The following is a 19,534-nucleotide window of genomic DNA, read 5'->3' as shown; positions in this document are numbered from 1 at the left end:
TAGAATACACATTGAAAGATTAAACGGTAGATGGAAAACTTTCAAAATTCTTACTACCGGTATTCCACTATCACAGGTAGACCTATTAGATGACATTGTAATTGTGTGTGCATCATTAACAAACATTTGCAGAAGTATAGTCCCTAGAACATAAACTGTAAATAACGTGTTCAAGTATTCAAGAGTTAAGGATACATCAAGAACATTTTATTTGTTGTTTGTACATAAGTAATTCATTAAAAAGTAACAACACAATAACCTCTTTTTTTTTTAAACGTGCACACAGTGATTTGAATGAAAACGTTACAACTGAATGTTAACATAAAAAGTTACAATAAATGATGTTTCAAAAGTGAAATGTTGATAGTTTTTTTGTACACAGCTCACAGTACCATTCTTTCCTCTCTTTTTACTTTTGCACATAGGAGTCAAGGATACATCCAAAACCTTTGATTTGTCTTTTGTATATAATTTGTAAAATTAACAATAATACCCCCCCCAAAAAAACATTTATTTTATATAATGTGCACAGAGTGATTAGAAGAACAAAGTAAAAACTTTGAATGTTTGCAGGATCAGTTCCAGTAAATGGTGTGTGTCATTGTGAATTGTTTTTAGCTTCTTTTTTTTTTTTTTTTACAATGCTCACAGTACCATTCTTTCACCTTTCTTTTTAGTTTTGCACATTCATAGTGGAAACGCTTATTGCACTTTGAACCAGTGATCTTCCAAACTCTGGCCTTTCACAATGCGAGCAGACCGTAGGTGCTTGCTGTATCAGGCTGTGTGTTAAAAGCTCAGGTAAAATATTTTGTGTGAAAAACTGTTCAGCTACAGGGAGGACTGTATGCAGCATGTCTTCATCTCTAGCTGCTCGAGTAACGACTGTATCCTGCTGGGTCCAAATCACAAAGTCGCAGTACTGGACGCCACATGCATACATGTGAAGCTGAACTTGATAATAAAAAATCGATGTCCTCGCTGCTTCCTGTCAGACCACTGCGGTATTTGTATGGGCACTTGATTTCTAAAGTTCCTCTACCACAGCAGCTACAGTTTGCAACTCCATCTGGTGATGCCCCAAGATGTGGATTGTCTGGATGTACAACAAGACCACAGACTTCCACATTGAAGTTTTGATGGTTTGCTGTCATTGCTTTATTGTAGCAGTTTCTGACAGTGGGCTCATTTTCTCTTCCCCACTTTATTGCATTTACACCAGACAAGTCTTTGTCATCGTCAGAGTCATATATGTATGTATCATACGGCATGTATGTGCTTGACTAAGTTTACTTTAGCTGTCTCACTTCGAACAGTACAAAGTACATACACTGTGTAGGGTGGTGCTCGTTATGCGTCCTATTCTGTGGGTTTGCTAAGCCTGTGATTGGGCCTGGTTTTTAGTAACGCATTCAAGACTCACACACTTCTTCGGTGCCATTTCCTTCCTTAGTCTGGAAAGTGTCTCTTCACTCTTCTCTTGTAATTCAGATGAGGAGAGGCCTCACAGATTCTCATCATACAAAGCTGTCAGTGGCTCCAGCAGGTCTTCATTCTCATCATCACATTCTGATGCACTGTCTGTGCCACTCCAGTCCAGACTAGTGCACACAACTGCATCGGGTATCTGCGTTTTCAGTTTCTTGATGTCTTCATCTGTCAACGCTGCATAATCAGAAAACACGTTAGACATAACAAAAAAATAAAATGTGTGGGATACAACACAGCACTGCAATATAATAGCAATAGTATAAAAGTAATATTAATTTCCAATTTTAAAACGAGAAAATTGAAAAACTGGTTTCCTCTATTGCATTCTTTGTCTAGTGTGTGATATTTCAAGCCTGTGATAGAACATTACTGCAGGTGATGGTAGCATTTACTGATTAATAGTTGATCAGCTTTGTAATTAACATATAATTAAAAATAAATTGTACGTTTGACATTGAGTTTTGGTCTCTTCCTTCTGGCTGGTTGCAGTAAGCCTGTGTCTGTCCACTTTGACCGTCCGAAACAGATTTCACTCAATCTGGCTGCCTTCACCTCTTCTAGATTTTTGAAGCACTGGTTTGTGCCTGAGGTACAAGTCTGCTCGGTCTTTCCACACCTGACCCATAGCTCCACTTTGAGCATCAGTGCAGCAGCAAGACCCCAAGCTGAAAGAAAAAAAAGAAGCAATTTAGTGGTTTGAATGGTGACAAAGTTAAATAATTCCACATGAAATTGTCACTACAATGGGACTCCATCCATCCACCCATCCATCCATCCATACATACATCCATCCATCCATCCATACATCCATACATCCATCCATCCATACATCCATACATCCATACATCCATACATACATACATACATGCATACATACATACATACATACATACATACATACATACATACATACATACATACATACATACATACATACATACATACATCCAACCATACATACATACATACATACATACATACATACATACATACATACATACATACATACATACTGTACATACATCATCTTCTGCTTGTTCTGAAGTGGGGTCACGGGGGCAGCAGCTTGAGCAGGGAGGCCCAGCCATCTCTTTCCACAGCCACCTCTTCCAGCTCTTCTGGGAGGACTCCAAGGCGTTCCCAGGCCAACCAAGAGACATAGTCTCTCCAGCGTATCCTGAATCTTCCACGGGGTCTCCTCCCAGTTGGACATGCCTAAAGCGCTTTAGGAAGAATCCTTACCAGATGCTCGAACCACCTCAACTGGTTCCTCTCGATGTGGAGGAGCAGTGGTTCTACTCTGAGTCTCTCGCAGATTACTGAACTCCTCACCCTATTTCTAAGGGAGAGTCCAGCTACCCTGCGGAAGAAACTCATTTCAACCACCTGTATCCATGATCTCATTATTTCTGTCACTACCCAGAGCTCATGACCATAGGTGAGTGTAGGAACGTAGCCTGACTGGTAAACAGAGAGCTTTGCCTTACAGCTCAGCTCCTTCTTCACCACAATAGACCAGTACAGAGTCCACAATACTGCAGATGCTGCATCAATCCGTCTGTCAGTCTCACGCTCGTCTCTTCCCTCACTCGTGAACAAAACCGCGAGATACTTAAACTCCTCCACTTGAGTCAGAACCTCACCCTCGACCTGAAGAGAGCAATTAACCCTTTTCCAGTTGAGAACTGTAGTAAGCTAAAAGGCTAGGTTAGCTTGGTTAGCTTCAGAGCTCCACTACAGTCATATTTTAATAACAGGTTCTCTCTTTTTCAAGCTACTTGACAGATATGCGACAGGGTACTGTGCATAGATGACATGATCAGTGACATGAGACATTAATTTTCTTTGACCCATCAAAATAAATGTGGTCATTTATTAACAGAATCAAAATTTAACATCAAACATTGTACACTTGATTAGACTGATCTGTTTCTGATTAATAAAACTTGGCACGTTTTACTTAATAAAAACAACAGACATTTCTGAAGGCATCTGGATTAATTACTGGCAAGATAGAAGTTTAAAGATGGGAAATGAAGGAGTTTAAATGTAGAGAAAATGTGGAGGAAGACGTATGTCTGTAGACCAGAACAATACGCTCTTTTCAAACGCAGCTCGCCGTGGTACACTTGTAGTGAAGCCAGTGACGACTCTTTACCTTGGCAGAGGATGGGTCAGCTGCAGTCAAGAGGTCCCTGGCACGCTACCTTTCAGCATCTCCTCAGGGCTGCTGCGACTCGGCAGAAGTCGTGAGATAATCCGTTCCACAGAACAAACTTCCTCAGCAGTTATAGGGCATTCGCCGGGTGGAGGCACAGCGAGGCGTCGTGGCTCCTGCAGAGATGGATGACTCCATCAGCCTGGAAAACTGAGTCCGAAGTTCCACTCAGCAGTGGAAAACTCCAGAACTACTCCACAGTACTCCAAGAGACTCAGAAGAATTTCAGAAGAACTCCGAGGAACTCCAGCCGAACTCCAGCAGAACCAGCAGAACCAACGGAACTCACAGAGCTAATGGAACTTTTAAAGAGTTCTGCTTCCGGTCACTTTTAGGAAGTCCTGATTGGTTGAAGGAACCAACAGGGGTGTGGTTTTAGTGACGTCAAAGGTGTTATTACAAGTGGAGAACACAGCAGAATGTTTTGAGAACGGTTAGTTACAGACGAGAAAATATTTTGGAGAAATGACAGACTTACAGGTGCCAGTTCTCTTATTTACTGTCTGAGAGCTTTAAAAACACGACAGCTTGTTCCAACAACTTGTTTCTTGACTGTCTCCGACTTTTGACCGACATCACTCTTCTCATTTCAGACAGAAGATCAAAAATGCATAATTACTTTGTAAAATAGACATTTAACTTGATTTCTACTTTGAATGAGGATTAAAAATCATCAATACTGTTTCACAGTTGATTTAAAATGAGTGGTTCACTTCAACATTTAAAAATGGTATGAACTAAACACACTTTTGATTATCAAGACATTGTAAAATGGAAATGATAATATAAAAAAGAGAGTGTTCTTTCAATTGATTAGTTCAGGATACAATTAGAAAGTCTCTGGATGAGCTAATTTGTATTTCTGGATTCAAATCAATGAAATAACAGTTCCTGTCCCATGAAGGTCTTCAGAGGCAGGTTTTGACCGGAGGCCTAGTTCACTACAGAACCATGGCCTCAGATTTGGAGGTGCTGATTCTCATCCCAGCTGCTTCACACTCGGCTGAGAACCGCTCCAGTGAGTCATGGCACGATGACGCCAACAGGACCACATCATCTGCAAAGAGCAGAGATGAATCCTGAGGCCACTGATCCGAACTCCCTCCACCAGCTGGCTGCACAGAGAAATTCTGTCCATAAAAGTTATAAACAGAATCGTGACAACAGGCAGCACTGGCTGAGTCCAACTCCCACCCTGAAAAGGTCCGTTTTACTTCCGACAATGCGAACCAAACACTCACACCGCTTGTATAGGGACTGAATGACCTGTAGCAATGGGCTCCCAATCCAATACTCACAGAGCACCCAGCCAGAGTGTACCTCGAGGAACATGGTCGAAAGCCTTCTCCAAATCCGCAAAACACGTAGACTGGATGGTCAAACTCCCAAGACCCCTCGAGGACCCTAGTGAGGGTGAGTGGCCCAGTGTTTCACGTCCAGGATGGAACCCACATTGTTCTTCCTGGATCTGAGGTTTGACCAACAATCGGACTCGCTTCTCCAGTACCCCTGAATAGACCTTACCAGGGCAGGAGAGTTATGCCCCTATAATTGAAGCACACCCTCCAGTCCCCCTTTTTGAAGCGGGGAACCACCACCCCAGTTTGCCAATCCAGTGGCACTGCCCCCAATGTCCACGTGATGTTGCAAAGGCGTGTCAATAAAAACAGCCCCACAACATCCAGAGCCTTTAGGAAATCAGGGCAAATCTCTGCACCCCTGGAGCTCTGCCGCTGTGGAGCTTTTTAACTACCTCAGTGACCTCAGCCACAGTCATGGACAGACCGACCCCAAAGTCCCCTGACGCAGCTTCCTCCATGGAAGACATGCTGGTGGGATTGAGAAGGTCAGAGAAGTATTCCTTCCACCTCCCGACGACATCACTGGTTGAGGTCGACAGCACCCCACCTTCACTGAACACAGTGTTAGTCATGTGCTGCTTTCCTCTCCTCAGCTGCCTGATGGTTTGCCAGAATCTCCTCGGAACCGACCGAGACTCTTTATCCAAGGTCTCACTGAATTCCTCGCACATCCGAGCTTTTGCCTCACAGCCAAGGCTGCGGACCGCTTGGCCCTCTGATACTCCTCAGCTGTTCTGCAATAAGACTTATATTTTCTAAAATCTCTCCAGAGTACAGAGTGTGCACATCCAACTGCTCTTTGACTCCCATTATATGTTTAACTATGTTATAACTATGTTTTGTGGGTTTCTTTAACCTGTTGCATCTCAAACATAGAACGTGGTACATTATTAAAAATGTACATGTTGTTGCCACTCACTGTTCAAAATGTTTTAATACTATTTATAGGTTTTGCAGAGTCATAGTTTTTATGCTGTTTCTGATTGTGACAGGGTGTTTGATGAGAAGTGCTGTGTGTTCCCATCTTTTTCTGATTCTCAGAACAGGCACAATTCCTCATGGCAAGCAGTGACTCAGCAGATTTTAAATCATTAAATATTTTATTTTTTACCAGGTGTTGCGTCCATAAATTTGTTTTTATAATTATGTAATTTTTACAATTTAAGCAATTTTGTCATGATTTGACCATTTAGGTTAAGGAGAAATAATTAAAAAATAATATCTCTGCAAATCTCAAATATTTTCTTCAAAATAAGCTTTAGGTTTTGTCATAACTTACATTCTTTGTATTTTATATCTAATATTCTGCTGAAGGTTTCTTCCTCATGAGAGAATTTTTCCTTTCCACTGTCTCCTTCATGCTTGCTATATAAACTGAACTGAACTGAGCTGAATTGTATCTTCTCAAATTGTTTTAAGGATTGATAAATGAAACTTGGTGGATGCTGGAATGTGAAGCAGTAACAGCATCTCTATAATTTCGTCGGACATTTTCTATATTCTTCTAAGATTTTAACCACTTTCTCCACATTTTCAAGCAAGGTGGAGCTGCGTCCTGACAAATATTCAGTCACGAGCAGAATATTACATGATCAGATGCTCCTGGATGAAGTTCAGCTTTCTGCAGCAGAGGAGCCACCCAACAGTCTGAAACCCATTCTTTATAACAGGTTTAATTAATTTATTTATTTTGTTATTTTTGTGTGTAAAATGTGCAGCCCCGACTTTGCTCAGTGGTGGGACGGGTGTTGTGGACACCTCAGACTGTTTGATGTCTCACTTCCTCTCTTCTGCACCCAGGAGATGTTACTCATGCATAACTGCTTTGTGTGCGTCTCTGCTGCTGCTGATGGTGGTGCACAGTGAACGTGCACAAGAAACACTTAAATTAGATGCAAACATTAAAAAAAAAACTTATTTGCCTGAAAGGGGAAGCTGAATGAAGCAAACAAAGGCAGCGAGGGGTTTGTGATATTTATAGAGGAGGTATAAAAACCAGTTCATGGATTTAAGCTTGTCGTGATAACTTTAGAGCAGAAGCTCATTAATCTGAGATTTTAAGCTGCAAATTAGAAACACAACATTTCAAGAAAATATGTTAATTTTCAGCTGAAATCAAACACTGGATTGATACTTGCATCACCTTTGTGGACAGATGTAACTGCAAATAAATGTATTCAACATTCCTGCAAATGTGACGCAAAATATATAAATATATATTTTTTGCAGTTTATTCTAAAATCTTTTTATTCTATACAATCACATTCGTTTCGTAGGTTTCCACTGTCTGATTCATAGAAACTAAACGGAGAAGGATTCTAGACGCTCATTATTTTAAAAAGAAAATGGCCCCACAAACTTTCTAAACATGTTTAACATTCCTTCAACACAAGAGCTGGGCCCTGTGACTCTACAGGCTGGGAACAGTGGGAGAAACTGGACAGTAGACCTATATATCTGTCTATTGCACAACCCCCCTCCCCCCCCCATATGTGAAGTAGATTGTTGCCAACCTGTACATGGAGGAGGTAGAAAAGAGCCTTGACGTCCTTTTCAGGGACACCACCAAGTCTTTGGTTCAGGTATGTTGACGACACCTGGGTTAAAATTAAATCTCAGGAAGTCCAACATTTTACTGACCACATCAACTCTGTGGATAAATACATCAAGTTCACACGAAAAGATGAAAAAAATGGCAAGTTGGCTTTCTTGGACTGTGAGATCTCAGTCTCTGATAGAGGACATTTGCAAACCGAGGTGTACCGCAAACCCACCCACACAGACCAGTATTTGCAGTTTGACTCCCATCACCCTTTGGAGCACAAGTTAGGAGTCATCAGGACTCTGTATCACAGAGCAGACAGCATCCCCACTAGCTCAGGAGCCAGGCAGAAGGAGAAATCCCACACAAGACAGGCTCTAGAGCAATGTGGATATCCTAACTGGGCCTTCCTGAAAGCAGAGAAGAAACCCAAACAGGACTCCAGTCAGCCATCAGGTGAAAAGGAGGAACCCAGACCCAGACCAGTGGTCATTCCGTATGTTGAGGGAGTCTCAGAGAAACTGAGACGTTTATTTTCTAAACATAACGTCCCAGTGGCTTTTAAACCACAAAATACATTACGGCAAAGACTGGTTCATCCCAAAGATCCAGTCCCCCGGCACAAATAGAGCAATGTTGTGTATGCTGTTCAGTGTCAGGAGGGTGATCAGTCTTACATCGGGGAAACAAAACAGCCACTGGCCAAAAGGATGGACCAGCACAGAAGTTCAACATCATCAGGCCAGGACTCTGCGGTCTACACTCATCTCCAGGCCAGCGGTCACTCTTTCAAGGATGAAGATGTTCACATCCTGGACAGAGAGGAACGATGGTTTGAGAGAGGAGTAAAGGAGGCCATCTTTGTGAAAAGAAATCGTCCATCATTAAACAGGGGTGGAGGCCTCCGGGTTCAACTGTCCCCCTCTTACAATGCTGTGATTGCTAGTATCACTCAGCCCTCTGTGAACAGTAAGTGTCTATCTAACAATCAGTTGTCAGGCTGGTGGTCTAGAACTTTAACAGTGATTGGTCAGTCAGTAGCTGAATTTTTGGGCAAACTTCTCATTCTTCATTGTTTGTTGTTGATTACTTACATCTCAGCTGATAAGGTACGAAGTGTTGAACATTATTTGACCATAAAAAAAAAATAATAATAAAAAATTAAAGGATATTGTACAAATGGACAAATGAATGCAACTCTCCTGCATGGCTCAGAAATCTGGTGTGGACTCTAGAGCTCATAGGGGTCATGAAGTGTGTGTGTGTGTTTGTGTAGGTGTGTGTGTAAGTGTGTGTGTGTGGGGGGGGCAGCATCACCAGTCCTTCAGGGCTCAGCAGGCTAATTAATAACGAATCCCAGAGAGTCTGTGTTTGAAATGCAGATGTGCAACTGCCGCTCCGCCTGTTCTTTCACAGGGGTGTGTGTGTGTGGGGGGGGGGGGGGGGCACAGGGTAAAGTATGTTGGCTGGATGTGCAGCAGTGGCAGACAACTTGCTTGTCCCCTACATGTAACTCACACAGCCCAGTCATTAAACACAGATTTGACTTTTGAACACAGTTGATGGAACAGAAAAAAATATTTAATTTGTGTAAAAACTTGACCCCGTTTTTTTTTTTTTCTGCTTCAGCGTCTTTTCTTTTCTGTATCGGTGTCATTAGAGGCACAAGCCGCGAGCTCTTCTCCGCTCTCTACACAGAGGAGGACACGGAGGAGGATGGAGAGACACTGAAGAGCTCCAGACTTTCTCCTCCTCTTCTTTGTGAGTTGGAGGAGTTCGACAGATGTTACGTAGATTTTTAGCTTCATTTTCAACCAGCTGTGACTCCTTCAGCGACCCAGCAGCTAAACACAACCCTCTCCTGCAAACAGCACCTGTAACACACAACAAGCACACACAAGAGGTCAACAATGTTTTCAACAACCTTTTGTTTTGGGGAGGGGACCGGTGGAACTGATTCAGTGCTTTAAGTTCTTCCAGATTAGAAAAGAAAAACAAAGGAAGCCTGAAGTTGCTCTGATTCCAGATGTGAATGTTGCTGAAGTCGTCAGTTAGAAACTAAAATTCACTTCTCTCTGAAAATTGGATATTCTCAATTGTAGTTCTGCCAAAGTTGTTTTAGGAAAATGTCTTGAATAAAAACCACATTGCTTCTTTGTTTTAGTTCAGTATATTTAGACTTTAAAAAAAGGGCCGTCAGTGTGAAAACAACTAAAAATAGATGATAAAAGGGTTAGTCTTTATTTAACTTCCCCAGATCAAAATAAGCTAAATAACAAAACACTAAATATATTTAAACAAAAAAATCTATTTCAACACTTCACTTATTTAAATACCATTGTATTATTATTGTTATTACCATCATTATCATCATCATCATTATTATTATTATTATTATTATCATCTTCATTATCATAATAATAATAATTAGTATTATTATTAATATTATTATCATTATATTGTTATTATTATTTTATTATTATTATTATTATTATTATTATTATTATTATTATTATTATTATTATTATTATTATGCCTTTCTATCCTGACGTTAAATTGTAGTGCTCAGTTGGACTATGAGAAATTATTTATTTACTTTGAAATATTTTGAAATAAAAGAGCATAAAATAAAGCCAGCTAATGAGTCATCCTGCCAACTTTAAGGTATAATATTTATTTATTTATTTACTATGTATGAAGAATTGGCAGGTTATAAGAGAAATGAAGAAAGGAATCAAATCTGGGATTGTTAAATCTTGAGGCACTTAAAAAAAAAGTAAAATGCAAATAAAAGGAGGAAAGAGATAAAATATCATAAACTTGATTTTTAGACATTTGTCATCTCAGAAGATTTTAATTTAGGGAATATATAGATGTATCTGCCTGAACCAGTCACTGAGAGGTGACATCACCAAAACAAACTAAAGTTCTGGAACAATTCTCAAGGTTTTTGTTTTTTCTTTAAGGAACTCCTCCTTGTCTTTGTGTATTTTTGTATTCCAAACAATTATTATTATTATTTTCTCCTTTTAAATGAATAAATCAGTGCGGGGGCCAGTGAGGCTCCGTGGTGGTGGTGGTGGGGGGGGGGGGAATTCCAAAAGGTCATGACACCATGTGACAGGTCCTGCCCCGCATGAGACCTGAGGCAGTCTCACTAAAACCTGCTCCATCTGAGCTCCAACATCCACCCATCCATCCATCCATCCAGCCAGCCATCCATCCATCCATCCATCCATCCAGTCAGCCATCCATCCATCCATCCATCCATCCATCCATCCTTTACCCGCTGAAAACCAAACCCAACAGAACTCATCAGTTCCAGATCTTGAGACCAAGACCTCAGATAAACCAGTTGAAGCTTCAAACCAGCTGCAAACATTTAGTGACTCATCAGAAGCTGCTGATTTGATCTTCCTCGTGCGTGTTTTAAGAAATCAACAGTTTGAAAGCCCAACAAACATTTCAACAAATCAAATGATGATCTTTAAAATCTAAACGTGTGCCATTTATTAAAACAAAGAAGATCATTCTCTAACAAGAAGCATGTCCTGCTGCTGCCAGATGTTTGTTGACTCCGCTGTAAACAAACAAACACAAACAAAACGGGACAAGACCGAACCTAAAAAGGGAGTCGTGTGATTAGTTGTTTGCTGGTGGAGCAGATGCGCGTGAGCGCGCGCGCGCAGAGCAGTGTCAGTGTAGCGGCTCGGAGCGCGCGCTCTCAATGGGCTCTTTATGGGAGGATTTGCCTTTTCTTCGCCTCGCTATGGAAACCAGTTCAGCGGCGGAAAAATGTCGACTGGAATAAAAGGGAGCCGGCACAAGGAGCGTTTCTGGAGAAGCATCTGTTACACTTAGAAACTTAGACTATGGACAGAGCCAGAGCAGCCCCCCCGCACCCCCCTCCCAGCGTCCTCCTCTTCTTTAGCTTTATGCGCCACGAAAACACCGAGTTGATCTTCAGAAGGAGATGCAGGAGCTACAACGTTTAGAAAAACATATTTACTCATATTTAAAAGCCCCTAAAAAAATCAGTTTGCTAGAGTTCAGTGTCATTTGCCTCCATCAATGCAACTTTGCACCAAATGATGGTTTTTATTCACCTCGTGACGTCATAAATCTCCAAACCAAAGACGCTCCATCATCAAACATTCATCCATAATTCAGCAAATTTACTCCTTCATCCATGGATTTCTCCTGTCCGGTTTATTTATAAGTTTTTAAGCTGTTTGTCTCATCATCATCATCATCATGTCCCTCCCCCCCACCACCTCCCGCCTGCAGCGGCCCTGTCCGCTCCTCCAGCCCCGCGCGCGCAGCTCACCTGCTGCGGCCTGCTCCTCTCCGTCTCCCCCCGCGCTGCTCCAGCCTCTGAATGCCCCTCCGCCGGCTGCTGTCCTTCTTTTTATTTCCTCTAAATGTATGAAAATGTATGCAAATTTAAATCAAGCTTAACCTGCACGCGCAGCTTCGCCAAAACGTTTCATGGAATTTGCAACAAGGAGCGGGACTCCGGCGCGGCTCTCACGTGCAAGTGTGAGAAAGGGGCTAAAGTGTTTATTAAAGTTTAAAACGCTGCCTTGAACCAGTAAAAGATGAGAATTATTTTTTTTACACACTAAGTTTTTATCTGGATGGTTTTGGTGCGTGAAAGAGTGCGTGCGTCACCTGAGGAACATGAAGTTAATAATTAGAGATGAACTGCTTTCAGTCTGATTGGAACCCCCCCCCCCCCTACAATTTAAGTGCTGGCACGTTTAAGCAATGCCATTGCAGCTTTAATCTGGTTCCCCGCGCGCGCTCGAGGGTGACGGGAGCAGCAATAAACCCGTGCGTAAATCAGCTGGAAACTTTAATTAATAAACAGGAAGCCAGCACACTTCCGGTTCGACTGCTGTACAGTAACACGAACACGCCGAACTGGGCTGAGGAGGTTCGAGTGTCCTCCGCCCGCGTTGGTGAAGACGTGCACGGAGACGGGCTGTGATTGGCTCCGGAAGCTGTCAGTCATGAGGCTGCGGCCGGAGGCTCCGAGGAGAGGGAGAGATGTCAGAGGCTGCGCTGGTTCCTCCTGTAGCACCAGTGGGCTTCAGCAGCCAGCATGGCCGCAGCTGCCTCCAGCCCCTACACCCTGCTCACCTCCGGCTCCATGATCCACGCGGACAGCCAGGCCATGCAGCCCGCGAGCCCCTACAGGGGCCACCAGAAGCTGCTGCAGAGCGACTACCTGCAGAGCAACGGACACCCCCTCGGGCACCAGTGGGAGAGCAGCTGGTCCACCATGGAGCAGCAGGACGTGAAGCCGGGCAGGGAGGACCTGCAGCTCATCCACCACCGCTCCCCGCACGTCGCGCACCACTCCCCGCACCACAACAACCACCCGGGGACGTGGGGGGCTCCGGTGTCCCACAGCACGTCCATCAGCGGCGCGCAGCAGCTCAACCTCTACTCCCAGACCGGCTTCACCGTCAACGGCATGCTGGAGCACGGCGGCCTCACCCCCCCTCCTCCGCCACCCAGCAGCAACCCGCAGGCCCAGGGCATGCACCCGGGCCTCAGGGACACGCTCAGCCCCGAGCACGCGGACCTGGGCGCCCACCACTGCCACGACCACTCGGACGAGGAGACGCCCACCTCGGACGAGCTGGAGCACTTCGCCAAGCAGTTCAAGCAGAGGCGCATCAAGCTGGGCTTCACGCAGGCCGACGTGGGGCTGGCCCTGGGCACCCTGTACGGGAACGTGTTCTCGCAGACCACCATCTGCAGGTTCGAGGCGCTGCAGCTCAGCTTCAAGAACATGTGCAAGCTGAAGCCGCTGCTGAACAAGTGGCTGGAGGAGGCCGACTCCTCCACCGGCAGCTCCAGCAGCATCGACAAGATCGCCGCTCAGGGGAGGAAGAGGAAGAAGAGGACGTCCATTGAGGTGAGCGTCAAGGGGGTCCTGGAGACCCACTTCCTCAAGTGCCCCAAGCCGTCGGCGCCGGAGATCACGTCGCTGGCGGACTCGCTGCAGCTGGAGAAGGAGGTGGTGCGCGTGTGGTTCTGCAACCGGCGGCAGAAGGAGAAGAGGATGACGCCGCCCGGGGAGCCGCAGCACGAGGGACCCTATTCTCACAGCGGGGACGCGTCCTCGTGCCACGATCTCTGACCCCCCGCGTCACGGGGGGCAGGTGGGGGGATTTCTACAGACTGACCCGGTCCAAAACGGACTCCTGCGACAGGAGCCTCCAGAACAGAACCTGTTCTTTAGTCTGAGGGCATTCTGGTGTTCCGGTTCTGTTGGATCTTCTAAAATGTGCCTCTGAAACAACCCGCAGCGCCTTTGGTTCCATCAGCTCTTCATGGACTCATCTCCTGTTCTGGTTGGGCTTTGATTTGATTTGATTTTATTTTATTTTTATTGAGGAAAGAAATCCTCACATAAATATTTCGCTTTAAAAAAAAAAAATCAGTTCTCAAACTTCCTTTTAGTTTTTACAGTTGTTCAATATTCCAGATGTTCTGATGTTCTCATGGCGGCCTCCTGCAGCTGTTCATAAACTCTTTTTTTTATTTCAGTCACCTTCGACCACTGAAACTGTGTGGACTCTGGCACAGAGCAGATTGAAAAAATAAAGTAATAAATAAAAAAAGGAAGCTGCCTTTAATTTTAACTCAATCTCCAAACTTTTATAAATCCTCACTTCTTTGCTTCTATAAGTATTTTTCTCTGATATTGTACAGTTTTATATATAAATATAAATATGACCTTTTTTCAAGTCTTTAATTTAAACAAATGACATTAGTTATCCACGCACTCAGTTAGCAAATGTTTGAATAAAAAATAAATAAATAAAAGGAAAAAAAAAAAAGTATTTTACAGGAAAACTGAACTGTTCTGGTTTTATTCAAATTTCAATGACAGCTCAAGTAATTATTTATTTTCAGTATAAAGCTTGTATTATGTTTTGAAATAAACTATGTATGTTGGAATAAACAGTTTCTTAATACAATTTATTTACTGTCTGTAAGAGGAAATTTATGCATGTTTAAATTTATCCAATTTCTTATTTTATTATTCTTATTTATGTACATTCTCTTATTTTTTAGTTTCGTTTAAATCTTCTATTCTTTTCTTCTTATTGTTGCCTATTCTCTCTATTAATTCATATTCTTTAGTGTATTTTTTTATTCATATTTATAAATTTTTTTAATTATTATTTGTTATTTTTTATGTTATAATAATAATACATTTTATTATTATTATTATTATTACTTTATTGTTATTGTTATTATTATTATTGAGGAAACAAGGAAATAATGTAAAAGTAACTTATAATGTGGCTTTTAAACGAAATTTAGAATATTAAAAAAGTTTCTGAATTAAATATATATAAATATTTTAAGATGCATGACTAATAATATTTATTCTATCAATATAATTCATATTTAAACAGACAAAAACAACATTTTTAAAAACAAATTTGTATCTCCATCAAGCAAATATGTTGGGGTGTTTTTCCCGTGCAGCTGTGAACTGGACTTTTATTTATTTGTTTATTTGTTTATTTATTTATTTTGATCCCAGACTGAGACGCTTTCAGCTCCACTGAAATGTTATTGTCCGGGCCCTCTGCCCTTCTCAATCAGACATGCGTGATTTATCGCCTGGGCCGCTGGGCCTGACAGCAAAAACACAATGACAAGCGCACGCACACACACACACACTGAATCAGAAGCAGATGAATCTGCTTTCAGAGACTGCAGCTGTGTATGATTGGCCTCGCAGAGGGCAAAGCAGACAAAATGTACATAAATATATAAATAAATTTAAAAACGCCGGCAAAAAAATAAAGCAGGGATGGTGTGGAAAGAGGTCAACCCATGGATGCAGCTCTGTTTAAATTATTCAAAAATAGATCCAGTGCATGGAGGGAGGGGGGAGGGAATGGGGGTGAAGGATTGAGAGAGGCGGAAGGGTGCTATAGGCCTTGCCTTGAAATGGAGAGCCTGACTGGAATACTAATGTGTCTGAATTTATGCATCTCCTCAGTCTGCAGCCCCGAGAAGGGTGGGGTGAGCAAGGGGGAGGGAAGGGTGTGAGGGTGTAGGTGAAAGAGGGCGGTTATGTAGAAGAAGAGGGAAAAAGTCAAATCGTGGCTGATTGATTCCACCCATGTGTTTAGGCTGGAAACGAGCCCTATATATACTTTGTGAAGGAGAAACACAGACGTCTGCAGCCTTCTTCAGTCAGGAGCTCCAGCTCAGTCTGGCTGGAAACACTTCATCATGAGGAAGTTAGCAGAGAAGATATAACAGGTGGACGTTTGCCTCCTTCAGCGGTAATAAATACATTTCAGGTGAATATTCATTCAAAAAGCTCCGAGGGTGATGGAGCAGTAGAACGGACGAGGTCGTGGGTTATCATCTTAGAGGAGGAGCAGAGACGATGAAGGCTGCACTTTATCCATGATCTCTTTGAATTTGCTCTCATTTCTCTTTTAAAGACCTCGTCTAACCCTACCTGCTTCTTGCTTACGACAATATGAAAAATAAAAACTTGGGGACACAATTCATCAACACATTAATTTTCAAAGTAAACGTGTGACTTTCCTTGAACTAACCAGTAAAAAGTGCATGTGACTGGGATGGAGACAAATCAAAAGGTTCCTGGGAGCGCAGCGGAGACACCGACTCAGTGTGATGTTTGCAGAACAGTAAGGAGGTCAAAGAAAGGTCGTTTAGAGTCACACCTGGAAGGAATTACATGGAAGCAGAGATGCAGCTAAACGTTTAAAGGATCAGCGCTGAGGGAAGCAAGCTGGATACTTTACTGAAATCCTAATCCTGTGATTCTTTTAGTCAAAAACACAAATTCTGAGTCCAGAGTTTTTATTTGGCTTCAAATGTAATTCAGTTGTGTCGTGGTTGTCTTAAAGAAATGATTGCCAGCTTCTTCTGTTATTCTTGTTTACGTTTCTTAAATCCTGACAATTATTTGTTTGCACTGCATTTGTTGCTCTAGGGTCTAAAAATTACATTTAATAAAACAGTTTAACCAAAAAGAAAATACAGGAAAGAAACAAATGAACAAATAAAATAGGCAGCAATGTGTGCATTTTTATACTGTAAAGACGAATTGATTATGTTCATAAATGTAAAAAAAAAAAAAAAAGCTTACCTGAAAACTATGATTTAAATGAGGTTAAAATACAAATAAAAGCTTTGGTTTATAAACTGCACTGAACCACTGATCCAGTTAAACTGAAGTTGCTGTCAGAAATGGTTGGGACATTTTTTAAAAAGTTGGTTTTAAATCTATCATGAAATTCGTTTAGATAATTTGAAAACAAATAGGTGATACGTTTAAAATAGGTAAGCTGTTAAATCATGGACACCAGAAGTAGCATCCTGACGGAGCTGCTGAAGGTCACGTCACACCAAGAACAGCTGAGTTCACCACATTATCCAAAACTTGAAAATGTTTATTAGATAACAACCTGACTTGGATTACACTGGAAACTAATCAGTTATTTAAAATCCCATCAACTTGACATTTGGCGCAACATTCCCTCTCGTTGCAAAGCAGTTTAACTGTTTCTGAGTTCACCTTTGTTTTCTGGCTCTTCAACTCTTCACTGCGACCAACTGACAAGCTCCCTGATCTAATACCTGACCACATTCTGCTCCTAATGACAAGGACTGTGGTTTTGGATCTGAGCAAGACGCTGAACACGAACGGTTTAACACGTTTTATTTAGAAACAGCTGCTGGAGGTCAGAGTCCTGGAGCGAGCCCAATCTGCAGAGATATGAAGGGTTAGTGGACTGACAGTTTCTGTGATGATGAAGGTAAACAGAACAGCAGCCACTAACCTTGTGCAGGTAAGATGAGCACCACCTGAAGGAGCAGGGCAGGATGATGTCACCATCACAGACAGGACTACAGCAGAGGAGCAGGTTTGAGAGAGACGTGATCCAGAGTAATTTTCAGAGTCGAGGGTCAGGCGTGGAGCAGAGGGTTGGTAACAGGGTATCAGAGGTCCAATAATAAATCCAAAAGGGGGACAAGTGAGGCGTCGTTGTAGATCCAGAAAGGCAGGTCGGTACCGTGATCAGAATCAGAATAAGCTTTATTATCATTGTAACGAACTTGGGGAGTGGTGGCGCAGAGGTTAGAGAAGGTGGGCCTGTGATCAGAAGATTGCCGGTTCAAGCCCCGATACCGACAACATCAAAAATGTCGGTGGGATAGGTGAAGCACCCACACCTGCTCCCACCCTCATTCGTCCCACTCTGGGCCCTTGAGCAAGGCCCCCACCACCATCTGCTCCTCCGGGTGTCCTAGAGAGCAGCTCTCTGCTCCACACAGAGGGCTGTGGTAGCTCGGTGTCTGTGGTTGCGTCAGGAAGGGCATCTATAAAAATAACTGCCAAGTCTTCGTGCGACTTAGTTCGCTGTGGCGACCCCTAACGCAGGGAACAGCCGAAAGAAGAAAAAAAATCAATGTAATGAAATACAGTGAGAATATGTTTGTACAGTCATCCGAAAGATGGGCGGGGTGCACGTTGCTGTTACTCCTAAGAGCACGACCCCTTATTATTTTAGATAGAAAAGGGGAAAAGGCCACGAGGAGAGAATAGTGGTATTACAAAAAAGATCTCTTCACACCTTGTCCTTTTCAGGACATATTTAAGACATCAAAACCTCTACCAGCAAGCACATTTATAACACTTTACATACAGTATGTATTTGATGACAAGATGGTGAGATTTGTCCATGAAGCACTTCCCTATAGCACCATAATAATATAATAATAATTGGTGTCATCTGATACAACTCTGATAAACATTCACAGATATTTTTGGTGGTGGTGGTGGGGTGATAAACAAAGTTTTTCCTTAGTTTGCACATATCCCAGGAGAAATTTGATAAGTCAGCCTGCTTCGAGGCCTAACGGAGGAATCATATTCAGATAAGCCACAGCATGGACTTTTTTGGGTTTGAACCAGCTTGACATGACTGTCGACGAGGAAGAGGGCTGGCTCCAGAGGAGGGGGCGTGCCAAAGACACCATTTTAGCACCAACATAACTGGTTTGTTCCACTTTGGTGTAAGCTGTTTTGGGGAAGAATCAGTTTTGTGTTTCCTTGACTGATGAAGCCTTCCGGATGGAAGGTGAAACGTTTCAGAAAAAAAACGAAACTGTCTCTGAAAAAAAAAAGAAACTGTCCAGATGACCTGACTGAAAATTGTTGGATAAGCCACAGCTGTTGATTTTTTTAGGCAGACTGTTTTTTCTCTTCAGCCTTGAGTTTCACTGGTACGTTCGATGATCCAAAATGGCCAGATTTGTGGTCATTCTACTGGTCCATGCTTATTAGCTCCCTCCAAGGTCGTCTTCAACATGCTGGTGAGTCCCAGAAGCTGCAAGTGGCCTGTGATTCTCACAAATAGCTTCCACCTTACAGTTGAGCTCGTAAATCAGCTGATTTTGCGTGCTCGAAGCACAAACCAAACCTTTACACAGGGTCATCAGCTTTGCCATGGCCAAAACTGCTGCCATCTTCTTTAATTACCTATAACATAGGTATCTGCCGGTGCCAAAAAGAAGAAACCCTGCTATCATGATTCCAATGATACAAACATCTTCAGCATCCTCCTGAGACAATATGGAAAGGCATATCAACTTCCAAACCCCCTACGGATCCATGATGTACCCTGCCACGTGCGTCTCAGAGGGGCATGAGGGTTCTCCAGGACCCTGTCGATTTGCTGAAAAAATGTTGTTGATTGCGTTGAACGTCCAGCTGTCCAGATCCATGACAGTAGTTTAAAATTTGGAAGCTGTGTAAATAGAAGCTCCGATACAGAAGACAAAAAGCAAAAAAGCAGGAGGAGGACAGGAGAGGGAAGAAAAACATCTGTCTTGCTCGAGAGC

The 19,534-nt window shown here is 42.7% G+C and overlaps 1 protein-coding gene across 1 annotated transcript; it reads left to right on the top strand.

Annotated features, from left to right (window-relative positions):
- The first annotated feature begins 12,653 nt into the window (after window positions 1-12,653).
- Window positions 12,654-13,956, top strand: LOC119409127 (POU domain, class 3, transcription factor 4-like). The gene has a single exon (XM_037675993.1). The coding sequence runs from the start codon at window positions 12,717-12,719 to the stop codon at window positions 13,761-13,763; it is 1,047 nt and encodes a 348-aa protein (XP_037531921.1). The 5' UTR covers window positions 12,654-12,716; the 3' UTR covers window positions 13,764-13,956.
- The last annotated feature ends 5,578 nt before the right edge of the window (window positions 13,957-19,534 follow it).

The sequence above is a fragment of the Nematolebias whitei genome, chromosome 4 (assembly GCF_014905685.2).
Source record: "Nematolebias whitei isolate Nwh7 chromosome 4, NemWhi1, whole genome shotgun sequence".
Classification (NCBI taxonomy): Eukaryota; Metazoa; Chordata; class Actinopteri; order Cyprinodontiformes; family Rivulidae; genus Nematolebias; species Nematolebias whitei.
This window is presented reverse-complemented; position numbering and strand designations above follow the sequence as displayed.